Raw genomic sequence first — 20,929 nt, 5'->3', positions numbered from 1 at the left:
AGTTCATACGGGTCTAAGCGCTAAGGGTTTCAGGAGCCTAAGGCAAGTTTTAAAAATAAATTTATATACAACTATAAAAAAAAATTTCTAATACGATATATCACCTTTACGAAATACATAAGTTTAATCTTTATTACGTAAATATACTATATTATGTCCTATAAAAAAATATATGTATTTAGAAATTGAGTTATTCGATTCTCGTGGAAAGTTTTTTTTAGAAATAAGTTTAAACAATTAAACTAGAAATTATTTTAAATTTTAGAGTCTTAGAAAACGTAATATTATTCGGAGACCTAAGGCAAATGCTCTGAGTCTAAGCAGACCAATTCATGTCTAAAAATACGAGTAAGGTAGGTTTGGCAAATCATTGACAGGTAACTATTGTAGGAATACAGCAAAGAATTTTTAAATATTTGTTTATTTTCTAAAATATACTTCAAAAGTATAAAATGTAGCTTTGACATGAACTTGACATATTACATGCAATGTTTTCCTTTGTTAAAATTTTATTTCAGTTTTCTAGAATTTATAACATTTTAAATTTTAAATTATTATAGTAAATTACGTACTTCTGCTTTATTCATTTCACTAATTTTCCTTAACACATACCAGTCAAAATGATAGTTTTGGTTTTACTAACTTGATTATTTTATTTTACAAGTTGCAACCATCGCAATACAACCAGTTGGCTATACGATGGTTTAAAAGGTAAAGAACAAAGTCTAAACAGACAAGTGCGTCTTGTCAGAAGAGAAGAGTGAAGCCAAAAAAACATCATCTCTTCATCACGTTCTCTACAGATACAAAAGATTGAAATCTCAAAATTTAGAAACGCTGGAAGATTAATCAAAATAGTCTCTAGTAATAACTCGATACAATTATACAAAGCTCTGATCAAGTAATCAACACAAAATCTAGAGAAGTTTCTTCAAAACAAAGCCACAATCACCTAGAAAGCTCCGGAGAAACACACAAAATTAAGATCTGAGAAAGTTGGTTTTGCGCAGATCAGAAATCAACCAGATGAGAAGAGAAATCTGGAACAGGTGTCGATCTAGAAGGAAAACGCAAAGAGAAACCACCAATCCTTATAACGTCACTGTCTCCTCGCCGTCTAGGAAGAATCCCGGCGGTGAGTTTCGCTAGTGCAGTCGTGTACTCTACCAGTAGCTCAGTGATTATAACAACAGAAATCATAATCTCTGATAATAAGAAATTTTAATAATAATTTTCGCCGGAAATCTAGAAGTCTCTCACTTATTATCTCTTAGAAAATGGTGTTGGAACTGAGAGACACCATACATGTATAAATCTCTTTATATAGGCGGCAAACCTCAAGCTCCCAGTGTTTCCAAGACCTACTACTTGCACACGTATATCGCTTTCCTTTTCTTTATTTTATTACTACTCTTTAGTAATTTGCCGCGTGTCACGCGTTGCAGACAGAACTGTCACAGTTTTGGTGACAAGACAAAATTCATGGTGGTTACGCACACAATACCGATACGGCATATACCATTAGCTGCTGCTTTTCATATACCACTTACCCAATAAAGTATATAAATATACTCAGTCCGTGTGTATCTGTCTACTTGGTTTTAGAACATTCTATTTGTTTTTTCCTTTTAGGTTTATCTCATTTTTAGTTTAATAGTCCCTCTATTTTTCTACAAAATTGGAGTCCATATCACCAAAATGGGTATGAAATTTTATTTATATCGGTAAAGTTGTTTTTTTCACCGACTATCTTTTGAAATACTTCTACTATAAAATGTGACTGAATTTAAAGGAGGTCAATTCTTGGAAATCATCATTGGTCGAGACAATTACCAATTGGACACAACAGAACAGGTGATCAGTTATCATAAGTTAAGAAAAAGGCTGTCATAATCAAAAGTTCTAGTATTATATAATTCGACACTATGCATTGTTTACAAGTCTCTAGTCTGATCAGTATCCAAAAGGGGAAAAAAGTCTCAACTGTAATCAGAAATCGACAAGATGCGAAGAGAAATCTGGAACCGGCGAGGACCTAGCGGGACAATACACAGAGAAATTGCCAATCCTTACCAAATTTTCGTCGCCTTGCCTCCTTGGAAGAATCCCAGCGGTGAGTTTAGCGAGAGACATTGTGTACTCCACCAGTAGCTCAACAATGATTACTACGGAGATCATGATCGATCGATGAGACTTGAATATTCGCGGGAAAAGAATGGTCTAGAAGTTTTTTGAGTTCTACTTCGAGAGCTACAGTTGTTAAATGACTTGTGAGAATGAGAGAGCTCTCTTTATTTGTTTATATAGAGGCCTAAAGCCAGAGTTTCTCCACGTTGGTCGTCGTTACTCGGACTCGTGTTTCATATTTTAATATATTGTATTTCTCGTCAGACAGTCGGAACATAAAAACGAAGACGCGCTTGTCCCATTAGCGTTAGCTGATCCTCTAATCAACTTAACGACAACACATGTGTTTTATTTACTAACAGGTCAGCACTTACATCACTTTTGAAATAAAAAATAACTCAGCCGATACAACCTTGTTTGGGGTTACAGTTCACTTATACAAGATAAATAAACAGAATTCTAACACGTCTTTAATTACATCTTCATAACTCGATTTTCTTGTGAATGTCTATCCGATGGAGTTGGGTTATCTTCAGTTACGTTTAATAAAATAAATGTGCTTTTTCTCGTAGATTCATCTACAATGCTATTTAAAATCAAATAAAACTTTACTTATCATATACTGTAGTACATATTTTGACATATATTTTTTTGTTTGGCATTTTTTGACATATATTTCTTGTTGGTAACAGGGAAATGGCAAACATGCATAAATCTTTGTATAGGCTAGACAAATCTTAAATATCTAGACTTTTTTTTGTCTAAGTCTATTTAGTTCTCGATATTATTACTAGTATTAGTTTTTACACATCAAATCTGACAAATTCATGAACTATCTTTTTGCTTGTACAAGACTACAAACTATGATGTTTTGTTTGGTCGGATGTATTATTGCACTTAAAATCAATAATAAGGAGATGGATTTAAAAATTTAGTAGCATATGATTGGAACTCTAGCCACATATAATTAGACATATGATTGGAGCTTACAGATGTAGATTTTGAGCTAATTCTGTATGGCAATATAAGATATTTTGTTCTGATTCTGCGAGGAGGAGATATTATAAATTATATAGATGATAAAAGAGTATCGCTTAAACAATTATAAAGGACATATCAAGCTTCACGCGTTCACAACTTGGCTGCTGTAAAATTGTCGCACAAAATAATATTGAATCATATAAGTTAGGCAATTTTTAATTCCGTATGAGTTGTAGTTGACTGTAAGTTGTATCTTAATTAAGTGGACCACCAAGTGAATAGGTAAGTAAGGTCATACGAGAGAAAATTTCCTCTGCCTTCTCACTAGAACTCAGCCGTGGGATTTGCGTCTCCGGCCGGCAGGTTTGGCTACCCTAGCCACCGTCGGTCGGGTTTGTGTTGTTTTTAGAGTTTTTATTTTATTTAGTTTTTTGTTTGTGAGAAGGAAGGATCTCGGTCTCCTTTTGGTTCTGATTCCAGGAGATGGAAGCTTCGCAGCTCCGTCGTCGCCGGCTTATGACTCTGGGGATGTTTTATCCTGTTTTGGCTTTGTTCTTGTACTTTTATCCTGTTTAATATTAATATAAGATGACAAAAAAAAGTTGTATCTTAATTAAATCATTGTTAATTACCTGAGCGTCGACCTAATCCTATGATGCACGGGGACGTGAGTTTGGGTGACGTCCCGGTACCGGAAACGTTTTCGAAACGGTAACGGCATGGGGACGGTGCTGGAACGGCGTGGGACGTATCCGTAAGTTAGGACTTAACAACATGAGCTTTTTAGCACGTGCCGTTACTTTTTCTTTCATCACTTTTGATTAAGAATATATATTGCTGAAATTGAAAGCATTAAATGATTCTCTACATCGAATTTATTGCCGAAGGTAAGAATTTAGAAATGAAACCATAATGATGACTTTGGATTGGAACTATTACTTTTGAATATTCTATTTCTGTTATACATCCGGTGAAGTTTATGCGATTATCAGTCTATATATCAATCCAAACTAAAATTTTATGTATATATATATTATTTTTATAAACGTATCTATGCCGTATCCGTATCCATAATTTTTTAGTTTTGCCGTTTCCCGTCCCCGTTCCCGTCCCCGCTTCTGTACCCGTATCCGTCCCGGTGCATCATAGACCTAATCTTTGATGAATCGCACCACAGGCATGTAGTCCAATTTCTGGGTTAAAAATTCAAACACTTTTGCTTTTACTTTAGTTTGATATTTATAAACCTAACTGTTTATGTCTGGAGATAGGATGAGATGGATGCAAAACGGGTTGGATAGCATTCAATTTCTTGAGAAAGTTATATTGTTTTACTTTTATGCTTTATCAGTAGCTCTGTAGCGGTCGTCTCGCCATGCATGATCTTCATTCAAAGTTGCATCCGTTAAGAATAACAAGTTGTAATGAAAAAACTAGCTTAGTTAGATTCATCATGTCAACATCACAGAAAAAAAATCACAGAAAGACATGGCTGGAATCTAAACGAATTTATGTCTTTCTTTTTTGTGCAACTAACTGCCTACCCTAATAAATCTTCAGAAGTCTTTTTTTTTTGGAGCAAAAATCTTCAAAAGTCTATTACTTGCTCCGTTTTTTTATATATAACGCTTTAGGATTGTGCACATAGATTAAGAAACATTTAATTTTTAAACAAAAATATTATTAATTGTTTAACTAACCACAATTTAAGCAATAATAAAATAGAAACTATAATATCATTGGTCATCTAGCATTAATTAGTAATAAATTTTACATAGAAAATTGAAAACATCAAATAGTTTGGAACAAAAAAATACCTCTAAAACGTTATATATAAAAAACAGAGGGAATAGTTGTTTTCTTGCTAGAGAAACGAAGTCTTTTTTAATGAATATTATTTTAGAACTTTTTTTCCTTGTAGAATACTTTTTAAACAAAAAAAAAATTATTTAGTGCTATTTAAGAGTATTTATCTAATTATCTGACAAATGGCATATTTTTACTACTTAAAACGTTCGTGAAAAAAATTATATGAAAACTTGATCTTATTTTTGATCTAATGGCAAATGCTCAAGTACTATGAATTCGTTCCACTAACCCACTTTTATTTTAAAACCCATTCTGTTTGTAAAATCACGTATTCATTATTAATTCATTTCCAACAAGCATACCAACATTTGGAAGTCGTCATCGGCCGGGACAGTTACTAGTTGGACCATAACAGAACAGATGATCAGTTATCAAAAATTAAGAAAATGCTGTCATAATCTCTGTTATATAATTCAATACAATAAATGTTTACAAGTCTCTAGCCTGCTAAGTATCCAAAAGGGTGAAAAAAAAATCCTCAGCTGTCACTCATCTACTCGGTAAAAAAAATAGAAGGGGAAAAGGCAAAGCATCGACGTCAGGGATTAGAAGTTGACTAGATGCGAAGAGTAATCTGGAACCGGCGACGATCCAGGAGGACAATACACGGATAAATTGCCAATCCTTACGAAGTTTCCGTCGCCTTGCCGCCTAGGAAGAATCACAGCTATGAGTTTAGCGAGACCCGTTGTGTACTCCACCAGTAGCTCAGAAATGATTACCACGGGGATCATGATCGATGAGACTTGAATATTCGCCGGAGAATAATAATCTAGAAGTTTCTTGAGTTCTACTTCAGAGCTGCAAATTGTTAAATGACTTGTGAGAAAGAGAGAGCTCTCTTTATTTGTTTATATAGAGACGGAGGGAGACCAAAGAAGCTTGAGTTCCTCCATTTTGGTCGTCGTTACTCGGACTCGTGTTTCATATTTTAATATATTTCTCTTTAAAACAGACAAAATATAAAAATGAACCGCGTTCACATTAGAATTAGCTGTCCCTCTAGTCAATTACCGATAATCACGTGTGTTTTATTTTTACTTATATACCTCAGCAGTGACATCACCTTTTTAATTCACCAGCAGATACACAATTTTGTTGGGTTAAAAGTTAACTAACACTTCTAGAGATATATAAACAAAACTCTAACACGTCTTCATGTCTTCATAGCTCAATTTTCTTGTGAATGTTTTATCAGATGGAGTTGGTTATCTTCAGTTTCATTTTTATCAAATTTCTTTTACCTATTCTATATCCATCTACAATACTATTTAATTAGAATAAACTTTATTCATCATATATATATTTTGACATATATATGATATATCTATATGGGCAATTCTCTCAAATCGCTTTTTTTAAGTTTTATGTCACAAAATAGAATTCAAAAACTAAAATGACCACAATAGAATTTTTTATTTTGAATTTTTTTATTTTTTTTTTATTTTTTTAAATTTGAAATCCTATTCCAAAACTCCACTACTGAACTCTAAACCTTAAATCCTAAACTCTAAACTTAAATCTTAAACTTTAAACCTGAAACCTCACACCCCTTAACTTTAAACAATAATGTATAAATTAATTAATCCTACGGGTATAAATATATTTTTATTTTGTTTGGATAAAATATTTACGTTTATTTTATTTTTAAAATCTATATTTGTAACAAAAAATTTATAGATTTATCTTAGGATTTTTCTATGTATATTGATACATATATATTTATTCTTGTCTGGAAAAACAGGATTGGGTGTATGATTTGTTTTTCTTTGTATATGCTAGTATATCAGCATATATGGTGTTGTCTTTGTCATAAGTCATAGCAAACTTTAGTTATTAAAATCTACGAGTAGCTCGTGTAGTAATTAAGTAATAATATAAGTATTACTATTTATGTTATTTTGATTTGCTATGGCTGTTATTTTCATCATTTGTTTTAAAATACACTAATTGGTATTATATTGGTAAAATACTAATGTTTCATATGTGATTAGTTACCGATCTTCCTAAGGGTGGGCATTTGAATACCCATTCGGGTTCGGTTCGGGTCTATTCGGATTTCAGGTTTTCGGGGTCAAAGATTTCAGCCCCATTCGGATATTTCTAAGTTTCCGTTCGGATTCGAACCCATTAAAATTATTTTTAAAATTTTAAAATTATTATATACTTTAAATTTCTCAAAATCTATAAAAAAATATTATGTTACATGCAAATTTGAATAACATATGTCAAGATACCTAAACTTAACATATAATTCGATTTGGTTTGAATATTTGGATAGATAATCAATGGATATTTTAAATATTTTTGGTGTTTTGAGTATATTTTAGCTATTTTAGACATTTACTTTTGACTATTAGTATATATTTTCAAGTATTTAATTTGGACCATTTAAAAATATCTTATATATTTTAGATGTTTTTAATAGACATTAAATCTAAAATATATTTATATAAGGGGGTATAAAAATCAATTTCGGATACATTCGGGTACCCGGAATACTTCGGTTCATGTCGGGTTAGGTTACGGTTCTTTAGATACCATAATTTTGAGCCCATTCGGATATTTAATCAATTTCGGCTCGGATTCGGTACTATTTTTTTGGGTTCGGTTCGGTTCGCTACTTTGGATTCAGATTTTTTGCTCAGTCCTAGATGTTCCCATCCCATAGCCCTAGATGTTCCCATCCCATTTTTCGTTCCAAACCTAAGTTGAGAAAATAAAATGGGATAAGATCTGTGTTACTTTCAAGTACTTTTTTTCTTGGGTCGAAAATGTGAAGTACTTTCAAGTTCTTGTTTCTATCCCGTTGTTACAAAATCTCGTTTGCCTACCTCTACCTTCCGATGCTTAAGTTAAAATTAAATCGTTTTCAATCGTCCGAAAGTCTTCACGGTCCAAAATTGACTTATAACCAAATTTTAAATATATATAGTTCATAGACCAAAACAGTTGAACATTCGGAATTGGAAGCTAAATAATTTAATGAACTTAATCAGTTAAATGCGACTTATCTCAAATATGAAGTTATATACTGTATTCTTCTCTCCCTGCTTATTTTTCATCTATTTCTGACGTCATATAAAATGAAATTATTACTTATTCAACGTCATTAATGTGAATAACACCTCTGAACAAATATATGTAGTTAGAGATGTCAAACAGGTTTACCCATCCCATTCTGTTCTGTACCGCAGCGGATTAGTCGTCGAGCAAGTTATAGCAGGCGTCTACTGCACGGACTGCGGTCTTCAAAATGCCAGCCAAAACATGTACCACAAAATATATAGGTTTTTGCAGGACGTCTCCTTAACAAACCGCCTGCTATAGTTTCTTTTATGAATGTTCATGTAGAAAAGTTATATAAAAGAGTTGAAGAGAGCTTATTAAGTTTCACTAAAACCTTATCAAAATCAATGCCACAGAGCTCCGTTTGTGCTTGAGTTCTTGAGTTAAAAACTTTCTTTTATTATCAACATAAGCTTTTGTTGAGTTTGAATCTGATTGAGTTGTTGTCTTTGTAAAAATATGGCTCAAATGTTGTATATCTCCAGCAAACCATCTCTCGTTTTAATTATTTGGATTGCAAAAAAATTCGTGAATCACTTTGCCAAATTATACAAGTGACGTGATATACAACTAACTTTTCTCCTAAATAACACCATTATAACCAAATTTAATTTAAGAAAAGCACAACTTCAAAGTACTGAAAACAAAATCAATCAACTTAAACAAAAAAATATCACATTGTAATAAATCAATTCATAGTTGTGTGTAATAAAAAGAGAAAACCAAATCAAAACACCACCAAAACTCGAATCGTCATTGCTGGAGCTGGAGTCGTCATCGCCGGAGCTCGAATCATCATCACTGGAGCTCGAATCATCATCGCGGAACTCCTTATGTTTTTTAGGAGAAAAGTCACAAAAATCGCTTTTTCTCACTCTTTTTCTCGATTTTTTAAGAAATGAAGAAAAAAATGCGGATCTATATGTAATCTCGCATGACTCGTTTCGGTTCATCCCGCAAAAGATCCAGTCTTGTAAAGACTTGTCCCGCAAAAGCCTGCAAATTTATGGACCTAGAAAGCCTCGTCTTAATACTGTACCGCAACAACTTTTTACGGACCATGTCCGCGGTCCTGATCCATAATTGTCATCTCTATATATACTTCATAGACCAAAACAGCTGAACATTCGGAATTGGATGCTAAATAATTTAATGAACTTTTTTTTTTGTCAATAATTTAATGAACTTAATCAGTTAAAGGCGACTTATCTCAAATATGAAGTTATATACTGTATTCTTCTCTCCCTGCTTATTTTTCATCGATTTCTGACGTCATATAAAATGAAGTTATTACTTATTCATCGTCATTAATGTGAGCACCGTAAACAAATATTTTTTCTTGAAGATCATCATTAGGTAAAGTTCAGGAGTTCATCAAAGATATATAACTTTTTTTTGTAAACTAAAAGATATATAACTTTCTATTATATTTCCATATAAAAATTTACAAAGCTCTACACGATTCATCACAATCTAGAGAAAGAGAGGCAGAGCTACACTCAGTGGAAAAAAACTCAGCCGTCACTTTTCGATTAGATCAAGAATGAGGAGAAGATCGGGAACAAAGTCTCTGAAAGGTCTTCAAGCAGATCAGAAGTCTACGAGATGAGAAGAAAAGTCAGGGAACGGCGATGACCGGTTAGTACCCGTGGGAGAAGGACAAGGCAAGATGAAACCGCCAACTCTTACGACGTTGCTGTCGCCGCCTTGCCGTCTAGGAAGCATCCCCACGGTGAGTTTAGCGATAGCTGATGTGTACTCCACCAGTAGCTCAGCGAGGATTACGACAGAGATCATGGTCGATGATAACTTGAGAATCAGGTGATTGGTTTGCAGAAGAAGAAGAAGGATCTCGAACAAGAGAGAGATAGAGCTGAAATGGAAGTTTGGTGGTATGACTTGTGAGGAAGAAAGACCTCTCTCTGTGTCTTTATATAGATGAAAGAGTTTCCCTTCTTCACTGTTTGTGACATGTACTCTTCGTACGCGCTCAACTACACATTTAGCTGTATTCTCTAATCTACCGATTATAATAATATGCGTTTTGTTTTTTTAATTTATTAATATAACAAATCAAACACATCGCTTTCAAGAAAACTGCACTTGTTGTTCTTGTCTTCTAGACCTCTTTTGTCTAAATCTATTTTAGTTCTTGATATTATTACTATCAATTTATAAAATACACGCCATATGTGACAAATTCACGAACTGTCTTTTTTTCTTGTACAACACTACAACTATGATGTATTTGTTTGGTCGGATGTTTAATTGCACTTGAGAAAAAAATCATTAACAAGGTTACAACAGAGATGGATTTTAAAATTTTACTAGTACTGTATATGATTTGGAATTCTAATGACATATCATTTGGCATATGATTGGAGCTTACAGATGTAGATTTTGAGCTAATTCTCTATGGCAATATCAGATATTTTGTTCTGATCTCTCCGAGGAGGAGACATTATTAATTTATGTTAGTAAAATGAGCATCGTTTAAACAATTATAAAGGACATGTCAACCTTCACGCGTTCACAAGCACAACTTGGCTGCTGTGATACAGTCACATAAAAACTAGTGTTTAATATTGAATCATATAAGTTAGGCAATTTTTAATTCGGTATGAGTTGTTGTCGACGGTAAGTTGTATCTGTATTAAATCATTGTTAATTACCAGAGCTTCGACCTGGTCCTTGATGAAACGCACATATTTTGTTGTATCTGTCGCACACTCATCTTTTCTCGCCATGCATTATCTCCATTCAAAGTTGCATCAATTAAGAATAACAAGTTGTAATAAAAAAAACATCACAGAAAGACATGGCCGAGGATCTAAAACGAATTTATGTATTTCCTTTTTTTGTGCAACTAATACTACTAAATTACTAATTGATGTCATACCAAATAAATATGAGGAAGTCTATAAGCTGTTTATTGCCAGTGAAGTGGACCACGTTATGTATTTTAAGTACATTAAATGCTGCATATCGAAATGTATCGCAATGCCGTCCATCATCAGCAATGACCATTCTTCAAATTGTCGGTAGATAAGTTTAGGATTGATAGTATAATTTTCATTGTTGAATTTTTATTTCGAATGTATCTATCTACTGACTTTTGTGTTACTCTTTTGGCTTTATTCTATTTTTTTCCCCTACACATTGGTCACTAAGTTCAAAACAAACATCATACACAATACCAATATCTGAAATTATTATTTATCAACTAGAAAAACTGGGGCCATCCCGGTTCAGCACCTACTTTCACCAATTAAAATGTTATCAGTCCACTGTTTAAACTTTTTTATGAAAACTTGATCAATATATTAATTAAAAAAAGTCGCATTTCAGATTTTATATATTTTAAAAAAATTCATTATAAGTGATATTTTTCTAATGGGATATAACCTTACAAGCAATCTAAAAATATTTTTCTTTACCTAGAAATATAGTACTTTTTTTGTTTCTGTTGAATAAGAGCAACCCCATTGAGGGTTTTAAACAGGTTCATGTGCTCAGGTTTTAAGGCCTTTTGGATAAAAATAAATGAGAAATTGGGTTTAATGTGGCGACCCGCCTCTTACCTGTGATCCCGTCCGATACGGGTTCAGCACAGGTGTCGCATTCTGATTGGTGAAGGGGAGTAGAGGTCACGTGCTTGAACGCGGAGAGAGAATCATTTCTCTCATTTTTGCGAGAAAGCTAGGGTTTGCTCTGTGTGGCGATTTCATTTGCGACGCCGAGCTCTCACCCATTTTCTCCCCTTTTCTCGACCGATTCGGCGCCGGAGTGTCTCCTCCAGGACCAGAGGTGAGTTCCGAGTCGATTGACGTTTAGATATTAGCCTTCTGTTGTCGAGATCGCCATTGTGAATTGTCAAAAGATTTTATGATCTCGGGTTAGGGTTCGAAATCGAGATGTGTTTGGATCTAGGGTTGTATAACCTCGTCTACGGGTTCTATTTATCGATTAATGGTCCGAGATTTGCGGATTGAAAATCCAATAGGGGTTTTCGAATAAGGGTTAAAAAAAAATTTGGGGGTTTCGATTTGTGGTTTGATATATTAAACTGGGTTGGATAGACGGTTGGTATGATCGTATTTTTCATTTTTTTTGTGCTAATCAATTCTTGTTTTGTGCTTTAGATGGATCCCGCAGATGAGAGAACAGATTGTAAGAGGAAACTGGAGCACATAGACCTCCTGAGATACGTTTCCGATTCCGAACATGGGATGCCCAAAAGATGCGCTTGTGGTGGGAGAATGATACACGAGGTTCGAGTGAAGGATGAGTTCGACACTCAGCCAGGGAAACGCTTCTTCAGCTGTGTGAACTATGAGGTTAGATACAAACCCTGTTACCCAGTTGAATTATTAGATAGAAACCTGTGCTTTAGTTCAATATTTGGAATGTGTTGTCTGATGTGTTTATTGTTTAACCAAGGCTGATGGGTTACATTATCGCCAGCCTTGGGTTTGTGGTGTGCAGGAGGAGATCGAAATGCTGCGTAAGCGTGTGGAGGAGGCTGATGAGGTGATCAAGTCGGTGCCAATGCTGGTTGAGAGTGTCGAGGTTTGTCACTTTGTCTAAGAGTTGATTTTTTTTTTTAAATTTAGGTATTTAAAAAGTCATTTACAACGTTTCTTTTTTTCTTGTGCAGGCACAAGTTAAAAGGCTGAGTTTGCTGCTTGATAAGCTCACTGGTGACGTGTATAACCTCACAGTGCAGGTGGCTGCTCTGGAGAGGGTGTGTTTCGAGTGAAATCCAAACAGGTAAACACAGAAACTAAACCGAAGTAGTTATTTCCGTGTACTGATAGGTGTGTTGGTTGCTGTAGTTGAACTGAAACTTAACTAGGAACTCATCTAGGTTCATTTAATATGTAGAGTAGTATCTGTACTAGATTATAACTATGAACTCACCTAGGTTAATTTAAATGGGTGTTGGTTGGTTGCTGTGATGAATGGTCATTAAAAATATTGATTTGATGTGTAATGAATACATTTTGTGAACTACTTCATCTGTAATTAAGGCTAATGAATGTTTGGTAGTTAGAGACACAAAGGAAGTAAATCCTTTTTATAGATACTGAAACAACCACTGTAAACACAAACCATCTTTTACAAATCACTCTAGCTCACCACGGTCTTGTGAAAACTCCCAAAAACCTGAAACCACAATGGATCACTTTTCTCTTAATTCTGTCGGGTTTGTGAACCTATTATCTTCCCAGTGCACTCAAACCACTCAAAACACTCAAAACACTCAAAACACTCAAACCACTCAAACCATAGATGTAGGGTCCTCAAGTGTTCCTAAACCCGTAGAGAGGAGAAAGTGGACAACACAAGAGGACATTGTCCTCATCAGTGCCTGGTTGAACACCAGCAAGGATCCCATAGTTAGTAACCAGCAAAAGTTAGGTTCGTTTTGGAAAAGAATAGAGGATTATTTTAATTCAAGCCCTCAGCTCACTGGCGCTGTTCCTAGAGAGTGGAGTCAGTGTAAGCAGAGGTGGGGAATGATTAATGAGCGGGTTTGTAAGTTTGTGGGAAGCTATGAGGCGGCTTTGAAGGAGCAAGGTAGTGGCCAAAATGAGAACGATGTCATGAAGTCTGCTCATGACATCTTCTTCAACGACTACGGGACGAAGTTCAATCTTGAACACGGCTGGAGGGAGTTGAGGTTTGATCAAAAGTGGAGATCCAACTCTGTCTCAAAAGATGGTGCAAAGGAGAAACGGAAGGAAGCTGCAGAGTCAGTCCCTGACTCGGATGAGGCTAGGCCTCCTGGTGTCAAGGCTTGCAAAGCAGCCAAACGCAAGAAAAAGGGGAATGAAGCAGCCTTTGATCGACTAGAAACCATTCTAGACTTGAAACGCAACCTAGCCAAACAAAAAATTCTAGATCGTCTCCTCTCTAAGAAACATGAAACTCTAACTGATTGTGAGGTGGCTCTTAAGGAGAAACTCGTTTCTGAGATGCTCTAGGTGATAACTTTGTTCATTACATGATGAGGATTTTCACAACTGCTTGTGCTTGTGCTTAGTTGAGGATTTTCACAACTGCTTGTGCTTAGTTGAGGATTTTCTTAGTTCATTAGTTGATTCTTTTGTTCATTACTTGATAACTTTGTTCATTACATGATGATTTTGTTGATTACTTGACTTTAACTTATATTCTTCTGTCTCGTTTTACAGGTGAAGGTTGTTGGTTGTGGAGGTCACGGGTTCTACAAGGTTTGTTGGTTTTACAGGTCACGGGTTGTTGGTTGTGGAGGTCACGGGTTCTACAATGTTTAGTCTGAGGTTGATGGGTCATCTCACGGGTTGTACTACTGAGAAAACATGTGCTCAGGTCACGGGAGAAACTCGTTTGTTTTTTTTTTTTAATGATGTACTTGTCGCGGATGATGTCGAGAAAGACACTATATAATCTATCTCTCATTTTATGCATTGCTCTCATCTTCATCTCGATCTATTCTCTCAAAACAATCAGAACAAAACCATCTATCCAATCTCTTCTCTGTAATTAATCAGCAACACTGAAGCACACATAAGCCCACATCTCGAATTTGGTAATTCCTTTCAGACAGCATCTCTTCTCTAGTAAGCACACTCACACACTTTGCTTAATCAACAACACTGAAGCACACAAAACAGTCAACTAACTTTTTTTCACTCTCTTTGTTTCTAAATTAATCAGACTATAATATATATGGGAATTGTAAAATGTCATCATATATTGTTCTATCTCCATTTGAAAAACCCATATTTATTGTTCTATCTGCAAAATATTAAAAATAATAATTGCAATATGAAAAAAAAAACTCACTTTTATTGTTGTATCTCCATTTGAAAATACCACATTTTTTCTTAAATCACATTTATTGTTCTATCTCCATTTGATTTATTTAAAAAAAAAAATTCATCTATCTCCATTTTTCTTAAACTCCATTCATATATTGTTCTATCTCCATTTTTTCTTAATCCATTTTATATTTTCTTATCTAACTATTCTTTTTTATCTTAAAATCAAAGGTAGCCAAATAATGTCGTCCTCATCATCCGATGGAGTAGATGAAGCTTTTGAAGAATATTTTGACGAAGAATTTGATAATATCCTCAACTCCCTACTTGATGAACAAGCCACCAACCCAAAGAAACGAAATTATATCGAAAGAGATCGGGAACAGGGCCACATTCAACTATGGAACGACTATTTCGACGAAAATCCTACTTACACAACGGACATGTTTAGGCGGCGTTTTAGAATGAACAAACCATTGTTCCTTCGCATTGTCGAGCGGCTAACTACAGGTGTTCCGTACTTTCAGCAACGAGTAAATGCTCACGGAAGGAAAGGGCTCTCACCACTTCAAAAATGTACGGCAGCTATACGTATGCTCGCATATGGTCAATCGGGAGATACGTATGACGAATATCTGCGACTCGGTGACAGTACTGCTCTTTTATGTTTGGATCATTTTACTAATGGGATAATACACTTTTTTGGTGATGAGTATCTAAGAATACCTACGGCAGAAGATCTTCAACGACTACTCGATATTGGAGAGGCACGCGGGTTTCCCGGGATGATTGGCAGCATTGATTGTATGCATTGGGAGTGGAAAAACTGCCCAACGGCTTGGAGAGGGCAGTACACACGAGGTTCAGGAAAGCCGACAATTGTCTTAGAGGCTGTGGCATCAGAAGATCTTTGGATATGGCACGCATTTTTCGGATTACCAGGTACCCTTAACGATATCAATGTTCTTGATCGGTCTCCTGTTTTTGATGACATTATCAAAGGTCGAGCACCTAAAGTTAAATTCAAGGTCAACAACCACACTTACCGTATGGCGTACTACCTTACTGACGGAATTTATCCAAATTGGTCGACATTTATCCAATCTATCTCACTTCCTCAAGGTGATAAAGCAGAGCTGTTTGCTAAACATCAAGAATCCACCAGAAAAGATGTCGAACGAGCTTTTGGGGTATTGCAAGCGAGGTTTGCAATAGTCAAAAACCCATGCCGACTATGGGACAAGGAAAAGTTAGGGAAGATTATGAGATGTTGTATCATATTGCACAATATGATTGTGGAGAACGAACGAGGCAAATACAGTCTAACTGATACTTCTCAGTTCGAGTCAGGAGAGTCGAGCAGAGGTTCGAAGGTCACAAGGCGAGAAAGTTTGCATTCCACTAACATGCTAGGCATGCGCAATGAAGTTCGAGATTCAGGAAAACATGACCGTTTGAAAGCTGATTTAGTTGAAAATGTATGGCAAACATTTGGAAACGATCAATAATCTTTGTATGTTCATCAATTATCAATTATCAATGTAATGAATAAATTTTATTTAAAAAATTTATTGCATAATATTTTATACATGTTTTCAAAATAATTTCAAAACAAAAAAAAAAATTAAAAAAATATTATTTAATTCCTGTGAACCCCTTCTCAGGTTCACTAATGCAGAAGCACAATACTAAGAGGTTCAACACTATTCATGACCTCACCTAAAAAATATTAAAAAATTCCTATGAACCCCAAAAGGGGGTTTACTAAGGTGGATGCTCTAATATTCATTACTCAATACGTATTTAAATTGACGACCTCTTACCCCGACAGTTTTAATTGGATATTAGAAACACTTGTTGTGTACTATTAAAATAGGCCTGTCTTAATCTACTAGTAATAAAATTGGACTTTAGCATTAGGGCTGTTTTGACCTTTCAGAAGCAGCTACAAACGAGAGAGAGACTTTGTCGAAATCGAATGTGGATTGAGTCTCCGAAGCTCTAACATAGACCCTCGCCGAAGCCGTTGCAACAGGTTTGTAACTTTACGTCTCTCTTTACTTCACCTCACCGTGTTGCTGCGTTGATTTCACCAATTCGCTTATCGCCTTTCGATTTATCTGCAAATTCAGAGACTTTTTTATTCATCTCTCTGTTAGTGAACTTATCCTTCAAAAGCGAGATTACGATGAAGATTGTCCGCAGAGATTTCGTTCGTAATGGACCAGGAAGCGTTAAGGTTTGTTTGATTGATTCCTTCTTCTAATGGGATGTTTGAAGGCCTAAGCTGCTTTTAACTGCAATTGAATTGCTTTCTTTGCTAAATATAGATGGTGGCTGAGGACTCTGATGATCTCTGGTATGCTTATAACCTCATTGCCGTTGGAGATAGTGTAATGGCTGTCACTTTTAGGTACACTCTTCAAGGGATTTATCTTTGCCACTTATGTTTGTTTCATTGAGACTAGTGACCATTTCGTTAAAAGTATTTTTTTCGTGTTATCAGAAAGGTTCAGAGAGAGGTGCCTGGTGGGGGAAGAGACTCTGAACGTGTTAGACTGAAGCTCGAAGTACAAGTTGAGGTATGTTTTTTTTATGGGATTGGTTTGCTGCACCTTTGTTCATACTTCTCTACAATGACAATAATTGTACTATGGGTTTGTCTTTAGCCCCTTTGGGTCTTGGAAGGTGTCTTTGTCTAATATTTTCTTTATTCATTGAATTAGGAGGTGGACTATGACAAAGACGCGGCTGTTCTGCGCATACGTGGCAAGAATATCCTGGAGAATGATCACGTCAAGGTAGATTGAGACGCTGACTTTTACCATATAGTTTTTTTTTTTGTGTGTGTGTGTGTGTGTGTGCTGCTGAAGCTTGTGTTGTTTCGCAGATTGGTGCATTCCATACTTTGGAGATTGAGCTGAAACGACCTTTTGTATTGAGAAAGGTAGATGTCCCTCTTTTTTTACTAATCTTATCCTTCTCAAGTTCTGTTCTATTTTCTACCCTGTAACTGTGGCATAATGCGTCCTTAACTCTAGATGGTGTAGTCCATTTGCAAGATAATCATCTTTAGAAGCAGCGACGCTACATATTGTATTAGATATTGGATTAATTTTTCACAATCTTTTAATATTTATTTTGAGAGTCAAATTGCCTTTAACTATGGTTATTAAAGTACCCGATCCCATTTAAAGCAGTTTTGGAAGTAGAAGCTATCTTGCTGTAGTTAGGTCTTGATGTTATTATGTCTATAGAAGCCTGCTTACTATGTTGGTGGTTGATTTGAACTTTTCACTCCTTTTCTAAAACTTCATTTGTAATCGGTGTACATGGGTGATTTTCAGGGAATTTGGGACTCATTGGCTCTTGATACACTCAAGCAGGCTTCAGGTATGCTTCTCCGGTTATTCAATTTCTAATTTTCTGGGGAAAATACCTTTGAAATTGTCACAAAACTGCAAAGGTGTCTATATGCTGATTGTTGCCACATGATCCGAGATCTGCCTCCATGTGGTCTACTGTAGATATTGAATCCAATTCATTTGTTTACAAATATTCATATGCAACACTCCAGACTTCTGCTTGTCTCTTGTTTATATATGCTCATTGGCTTGCATATCATTGTTTATTTCGGTTTCAAGTTTTAACTCTTCTTTTCTTGCATAGATCCCGCTGCTAGTGCTGACCTAGCTGTAGTTCTAATGCAAGAGGGACTTGGACAAATCTTCCTTGTCGGCAGAAGGTACTACTTACTCTAGTTTGTGTGTTTGACGGCATGTATTTCTACTTTCGTTCATTTCTGATCTTGTTTACTTTATGATTGGCAGTGTGACAAGTAGCCGTGCACGGATAGAAACATCAATTCCTAGGAAGCATGGGCCTGCGATTGCTGGTTACGAATCTGTATGTTCCTGCACTGTTTCATTATATAGATGTCCAAAACTATGGTTTGATGAAATTTCTCTGATATTCAATTTTTTTTTTTTTTTTTGGTGTAGGCTTTGAAGAAATTCTTTGAGAATGTTCTGCAGGTTTGTTTTAGTTCCCAGATCACATATGTTTTAATATTGTTGTTTTAGTTCCACATGTTCTGAAAGTCTGTTTGGAATATCACAGGCCTTTGTGAAACATGTTGACTTCAGTGTCGTTCGTTGTGCAGTGATAGCCAGTCCCGGCTTTACAAAGGTAATTTTTGTCTCTCGAGGCTGTGCCTAAACTTATACTAGTATAAAACACTTCAAAGTGTTACATATCTCCCAGACATATATGACACACATGATAAGCTTTGGATTGTTTCTTATCTTCAGGATCAGTTTCATCGTCACTTGTTATTGGAAGCTGAAAGAAGACAGCTGAGACCTATAATCGAGAACAAATCACGTATAATTCTGGTGCACACAAACTCTGGTTATAGGTATTGTGTTTCTGTAACCTGTCAAAATAATTATCTCCTAAGTTACAAAAATCAATAGCTTTTTGTATTGTTTTGCTTATTCACTTCTATAAAGCCTTCAATTTTTTTCTGATTTCTAACATTATGTTTTTGGCTCACAGACATAGCCTGGGAGAGGTTCTTAATGCACCCAACGTGATGAATATGATCAAAGATACTAAAGCAGCAAAAGAGGTTATTTAATTTGTCAATTTAGCTTGATACAACAGTATCATCGTTTTATTTTTAATATTTTTGAATTGCTCACTCAAAATTGGTTTAGCGTATAAGAATGTTATATTGCCCTTTTAGATTATTTTTCTTTCTGGTTGCTTATTTACCACTTGCTTGATGTGAATTTACTTCTTGCAGGTCAAAGCTCTCAACGATTTCTTCACCATGCTTTCAAATGTGAGCTTCTTTTGCAATGAAGAGAAAGAGATTCTCATCCGTTTTAAGATTATTTTCAGTGCGTCTTGAGATTCGTTTGCCTTATTTAATCCAGGATCCAGCTCGAGCATGCTATGGACCAAAACATGTAGAAGTTGCACATGAGCGAATGGCAGTCCAAACACTTCTCATCACTGATGAGCTTTTCAGGTTTAGTAATGGAAAGGAGCACTAATCCTAATTCCACTTTTTCTAACTTTAAAATGCAAATGTGATTGACGTTATAAACTTTTTGTGCAGGAACTCTGACGTGAAAACAAGGAAGAAGTATGTGGATTTGGTGGAGTCGGTGAAAGATTCAGGAGGAGAGGCTTTTATATTTTCGTCGATGCATGTTTCAGGGGAACGTGAGTGTTTCCTTCTTTATCTCTTCTTCTTTACTGTGCCAGACTCTTATACAGCGTTGATGAACTTGCAGAGTTGGCACAACTCACTGGGATTGCAGCTCTTCTCAGGTTCCCTTTACCAGACCTCGAAGACATTGAGATGTAATATTTCTTCTTCGGCTATAGAAACAATACAAAATCATATAGCTCTCATTATAATCCTCTATAGCTTAAAGTGAGATTTGTATTGTGTGCTAAGAAGGCAACTCTTACATTGAAGTACAGTTAGTTGTTGCTGTTTTCAGCGCTTTGGTTTCAGTCAAATAGGAAACGCTATACCTTGTTGAATCTTGAGCTTTCTGATCTGTAAAACATATTTTGGGAGCACTTAACATTAACACATGATTTCTTATGCGTATGTATGTCCATTTTGAAATTTACAAATGTTCATATAAACGCTAGTTATGTTTTTACATTTGATACAAGACCATTAGACCAAGATCTTCTATCTACCAGTCACGTTACTTGCTGTTAGTATGAATGCCATGAAAGTTCATATAATTACTCACGAGCACTCACACATACAAATGAACTAAGTTTCAACAAACTAATAGTAAATTTTAAAATAACTAGAGTCGGTGTCCGCGCTTCGCGCGGATAACATGTTTAATTAAGTACCAAATTGTCCAGATTTAATGAGTGTTATTCTTTTTTTTTAACCGCGTTTGTATTTGGGAGGCATAAAATTGCCGGATACTGAGAAATTTTCTTGTCCTCGAGCTTCCTTCCTCTAAATGCAAAAGGATTTCGGTATTGAAACCATAATCACCATAAGAGAACAAAAGTGGGTACTGGAGGTTTATGTA

At 35.4% G+C, this 20,929-nt stretch overlaps 7 protein-coding genes across 10 annotated transcripts; 3 read left to right on the top strand and 4 right to left on the bottom strand.

Annotated features, from left to right (window-relative positions):
* Positions 1–761: 761 nt before the first annotated feature.
* Positions 762–3,355, bottom strand: LOC103861711. Its single transcript, XM_033288250.1, has one exon. The coding sequence runs from the start codon at positions 2,176–2,178 to the stop codon at positions 1,990–1,992; it is 189 nt and encodes a 62-aa protein (XP_033144141.1). The 5' UTR covers positions 2,179–3,355; the 3' UTR covers positions 762–1,989.
* LOC103861712 lies at positions 764–1,447 on the bottom strand. Its single transcript, XM_009139435.3, has one exon. It carries the CDS (start codon positions 1,198–1,200, stop codon positions 1,012–1,014), a length of 189 nt encoding a protein of 62 aa, XP_009137683.1. The 5' UTR covers positions 1,201–1,447; the 3' UTR covers positions 764–1,011.
* A 1,990-nt stretch (positions 3,356–5,345) lies between the features above and the next one.
* On the bottom strand, positions 5,346–6,298 carry LOC103861710. Its single transcript, XM_009139432.3, has one exon. It carries the CDS (start codon positions 5,709–5,711, stop codon positions 5,523–5,525), a length of 189 nt encoding a protein of 62 aa, XP_009137680.1. The 5' UTR covers positions 5,712–6,298; the 3' UTR covers positions 5,346–5,522.
* A 3,153-nt stretch (positions 6,299–9,451) lies between these two features.
* LOC103861709 lies at positions 9,452–10,113 on the bottom strand. The gene has a single exon (XM_009139431.3). It carries the CDS (start codon positions 9,841–9,843, stop codon positions 9,637–9,639), a length of 207 nt encoding a protein of 68 aa, XP_009137679.1. The 5' UTR covers positions 9,844–10,113; the 3' UTR covers positions 9,452–9,636.
* Positions 10,114–10,264: 151 nt separating this feature from the next.
* Positions 10,265–16,508, top strand: LOC103861790. The gene is made up of 2 exons (XM_033286626.1): positions 10,265–12,615; positions 12,704–16,508. Exon 2 carries the CDS (start codon positions 15,095–15,097, stop codon positions 16,358–16,360), a length of 1,266 nt encoding a protein of 421 aa, XP_033142517.1. The 5' UTR covers positions 10,265–12,615; positions 12,704–15,094; the 3' UTR covers positions 16,361–16,508.
* On the top strand, positions 13,224–14,345 carry LOC117132643 (glutathione S-transferase T3-like). Its single transcript, XM_033287426.1, has 2 exons — positions 13,224–14,015; positions 14,244–14,345. Exons 1-2 carry the CDS (start codon positions 13,224–13,226, stop codon positions 14,343–14,345), a joined length of 894 nt encoding a protein of 297 aa, XP_033143317.1.
* A 190-nt stretch (positions 16,509–16,698) lies between the features above and the next one.
* On the top strand, positions 16,699–20,479 carry LOC103861707 (protein PELOTA 1). Of its 4 annotated transcripts, none has more exons than XM_009139428.3 (17): positions 16,699–16,887; positions 17,012–17,091; positions 17,183–17,265; positions 17,359–17,434; positions 17,579–17,653; positions 17,743–17,799; positions 18,200–18,245; positions 18,522–18,597; positions 18,683–18,758; positions 18,854–18,886; positions 18,972–19,040; positions 19,163–19,269; positions 19,410–19,482; positions 19,660–19,698; positions 19,793–19,887; positions 19,978–20,084; positions 20,156–20,479. In XM_009139428.3, exons 2-17 carry the CDS (start codon positions 17,041–17,043, stop codon positions 20,227–20,229), a joined length of 1,137 nt encoding a protein of 378 aa, XP_009137676.1. In that variant the 5' UTR covers positions 16,699–16,887; positions 17,012–17,040; the 3' UTR covers positions 20,230–20,479. The 4 variants fall into 4 exon arrangements, with proteins under 4 accessions (XP_009137676.1, XP_033142518.1, XP_009137678.1 ...); XM_033286627.1 differs by having other exon boundaries at positions 16,733–16,887; positions 17,002–17,091; XM_009139430.3 differs by having other exon boundaries at positions 16,740–16,887; positions 17,031–17,091.
* The last annotated feature ends 450 nt before the right edge of the window (positions 20,480–20,929 follow it).

This window comes from Brassica rapa, chromosome A03 (assembly GCF_000309985.2).
Source record: "Brassica rapa cultivar Chiifu-401-42 chromosome A03, CAAS_Brap_v3.01, whole genome shotgun sequence".
NCBI lineage: Eukaryota > Viridiplantae > Streptophyta > Magnoliopsida > Brassicales > Brassicaceae > Brassica > Brassica rapa.
This window is presented reverse-complemented; position numbering and strand designations above follow the sequence as displayed.

What these genes read in the sequence shown, in the direction of transcription:
- LOC103861712 (XM_009139435.3), bottom strand. Translation starts at nt 1,200, where the DNA reads ATGATTTCTGTTGTTATAATCACTGAGCTACTGGTAGAGTACACGACT.
- LOC103861711 (XM_033288250.1), bottom strand. Translation starts at nt 2,178, where the DNA reads ATGATCTCCGTAGTAATCATTGTTGAGCTACTGGTGGAGTACACAATG.
- LOC103861710 (XM_009139432.3), bottom strand. Translation starts at nt 5,711, where the DNA reads ATGATCCCCGTGGTAATCATTTCTGAGCTACTGGTGGAGTACACAACG.
- LOC103861709 (XM_009139431.3), bottom strand. Translation starts at nt 9,843, where the DNA reads ATGATCTCTGTCGTAATCCTCGCTGAGCTACTGGTGGAGTACACATCA.
- LOC117132643 (XM_033287426.1), top strand. Translation starts at nt 13,224, where the DNA reads ATGGATCACTTTTCTCTTAATTCTGTCGGGTTTGTGAACCTATTATCT. An exon ending in TGGCTCTTAAGGAGAAACTC is followed by an intron (nt 14,016 to 14,243) that starts GTTTCTGAGATG and finishes CTCGTTTTACAG; the next exon opens with GTGAAGGTTGTTGGTTGTGG.
- LOC103861790 (XM_033286626.1), top strand. Translation starts at nt 15,095, where the DNA reads ATGTCGTCCTCATCATCCGATGGAGTAGATGAAGCTTTTGAAGAATAT.
- LOC103861707 (XM_009139428.3), top strand. Translation starts at nt 17,041, where the DNA reads ATGAAGATTGTCCGCAGAGATTTCGTTCGTAATGGACCAGGAAGCGTT. An exon ending in CGATTGCTGGTTACGAATCT is followed by an intron (nt 18,759 to 18,853) that starts GTATGTTCCTGC and finishes TTTTTGGTGTAG; the next exon opens with GCTTTGAAGAAATTCTTTGA. An exon ending in TCTTTGAGAATGTTCTGCAG is followed by an intron (nt 18,887 to 18,971) that starts GTTTGTTTTAGT and finishes GGAATATCACAG; the next exon opens with GCCTTTGTGAAACATGTTGA.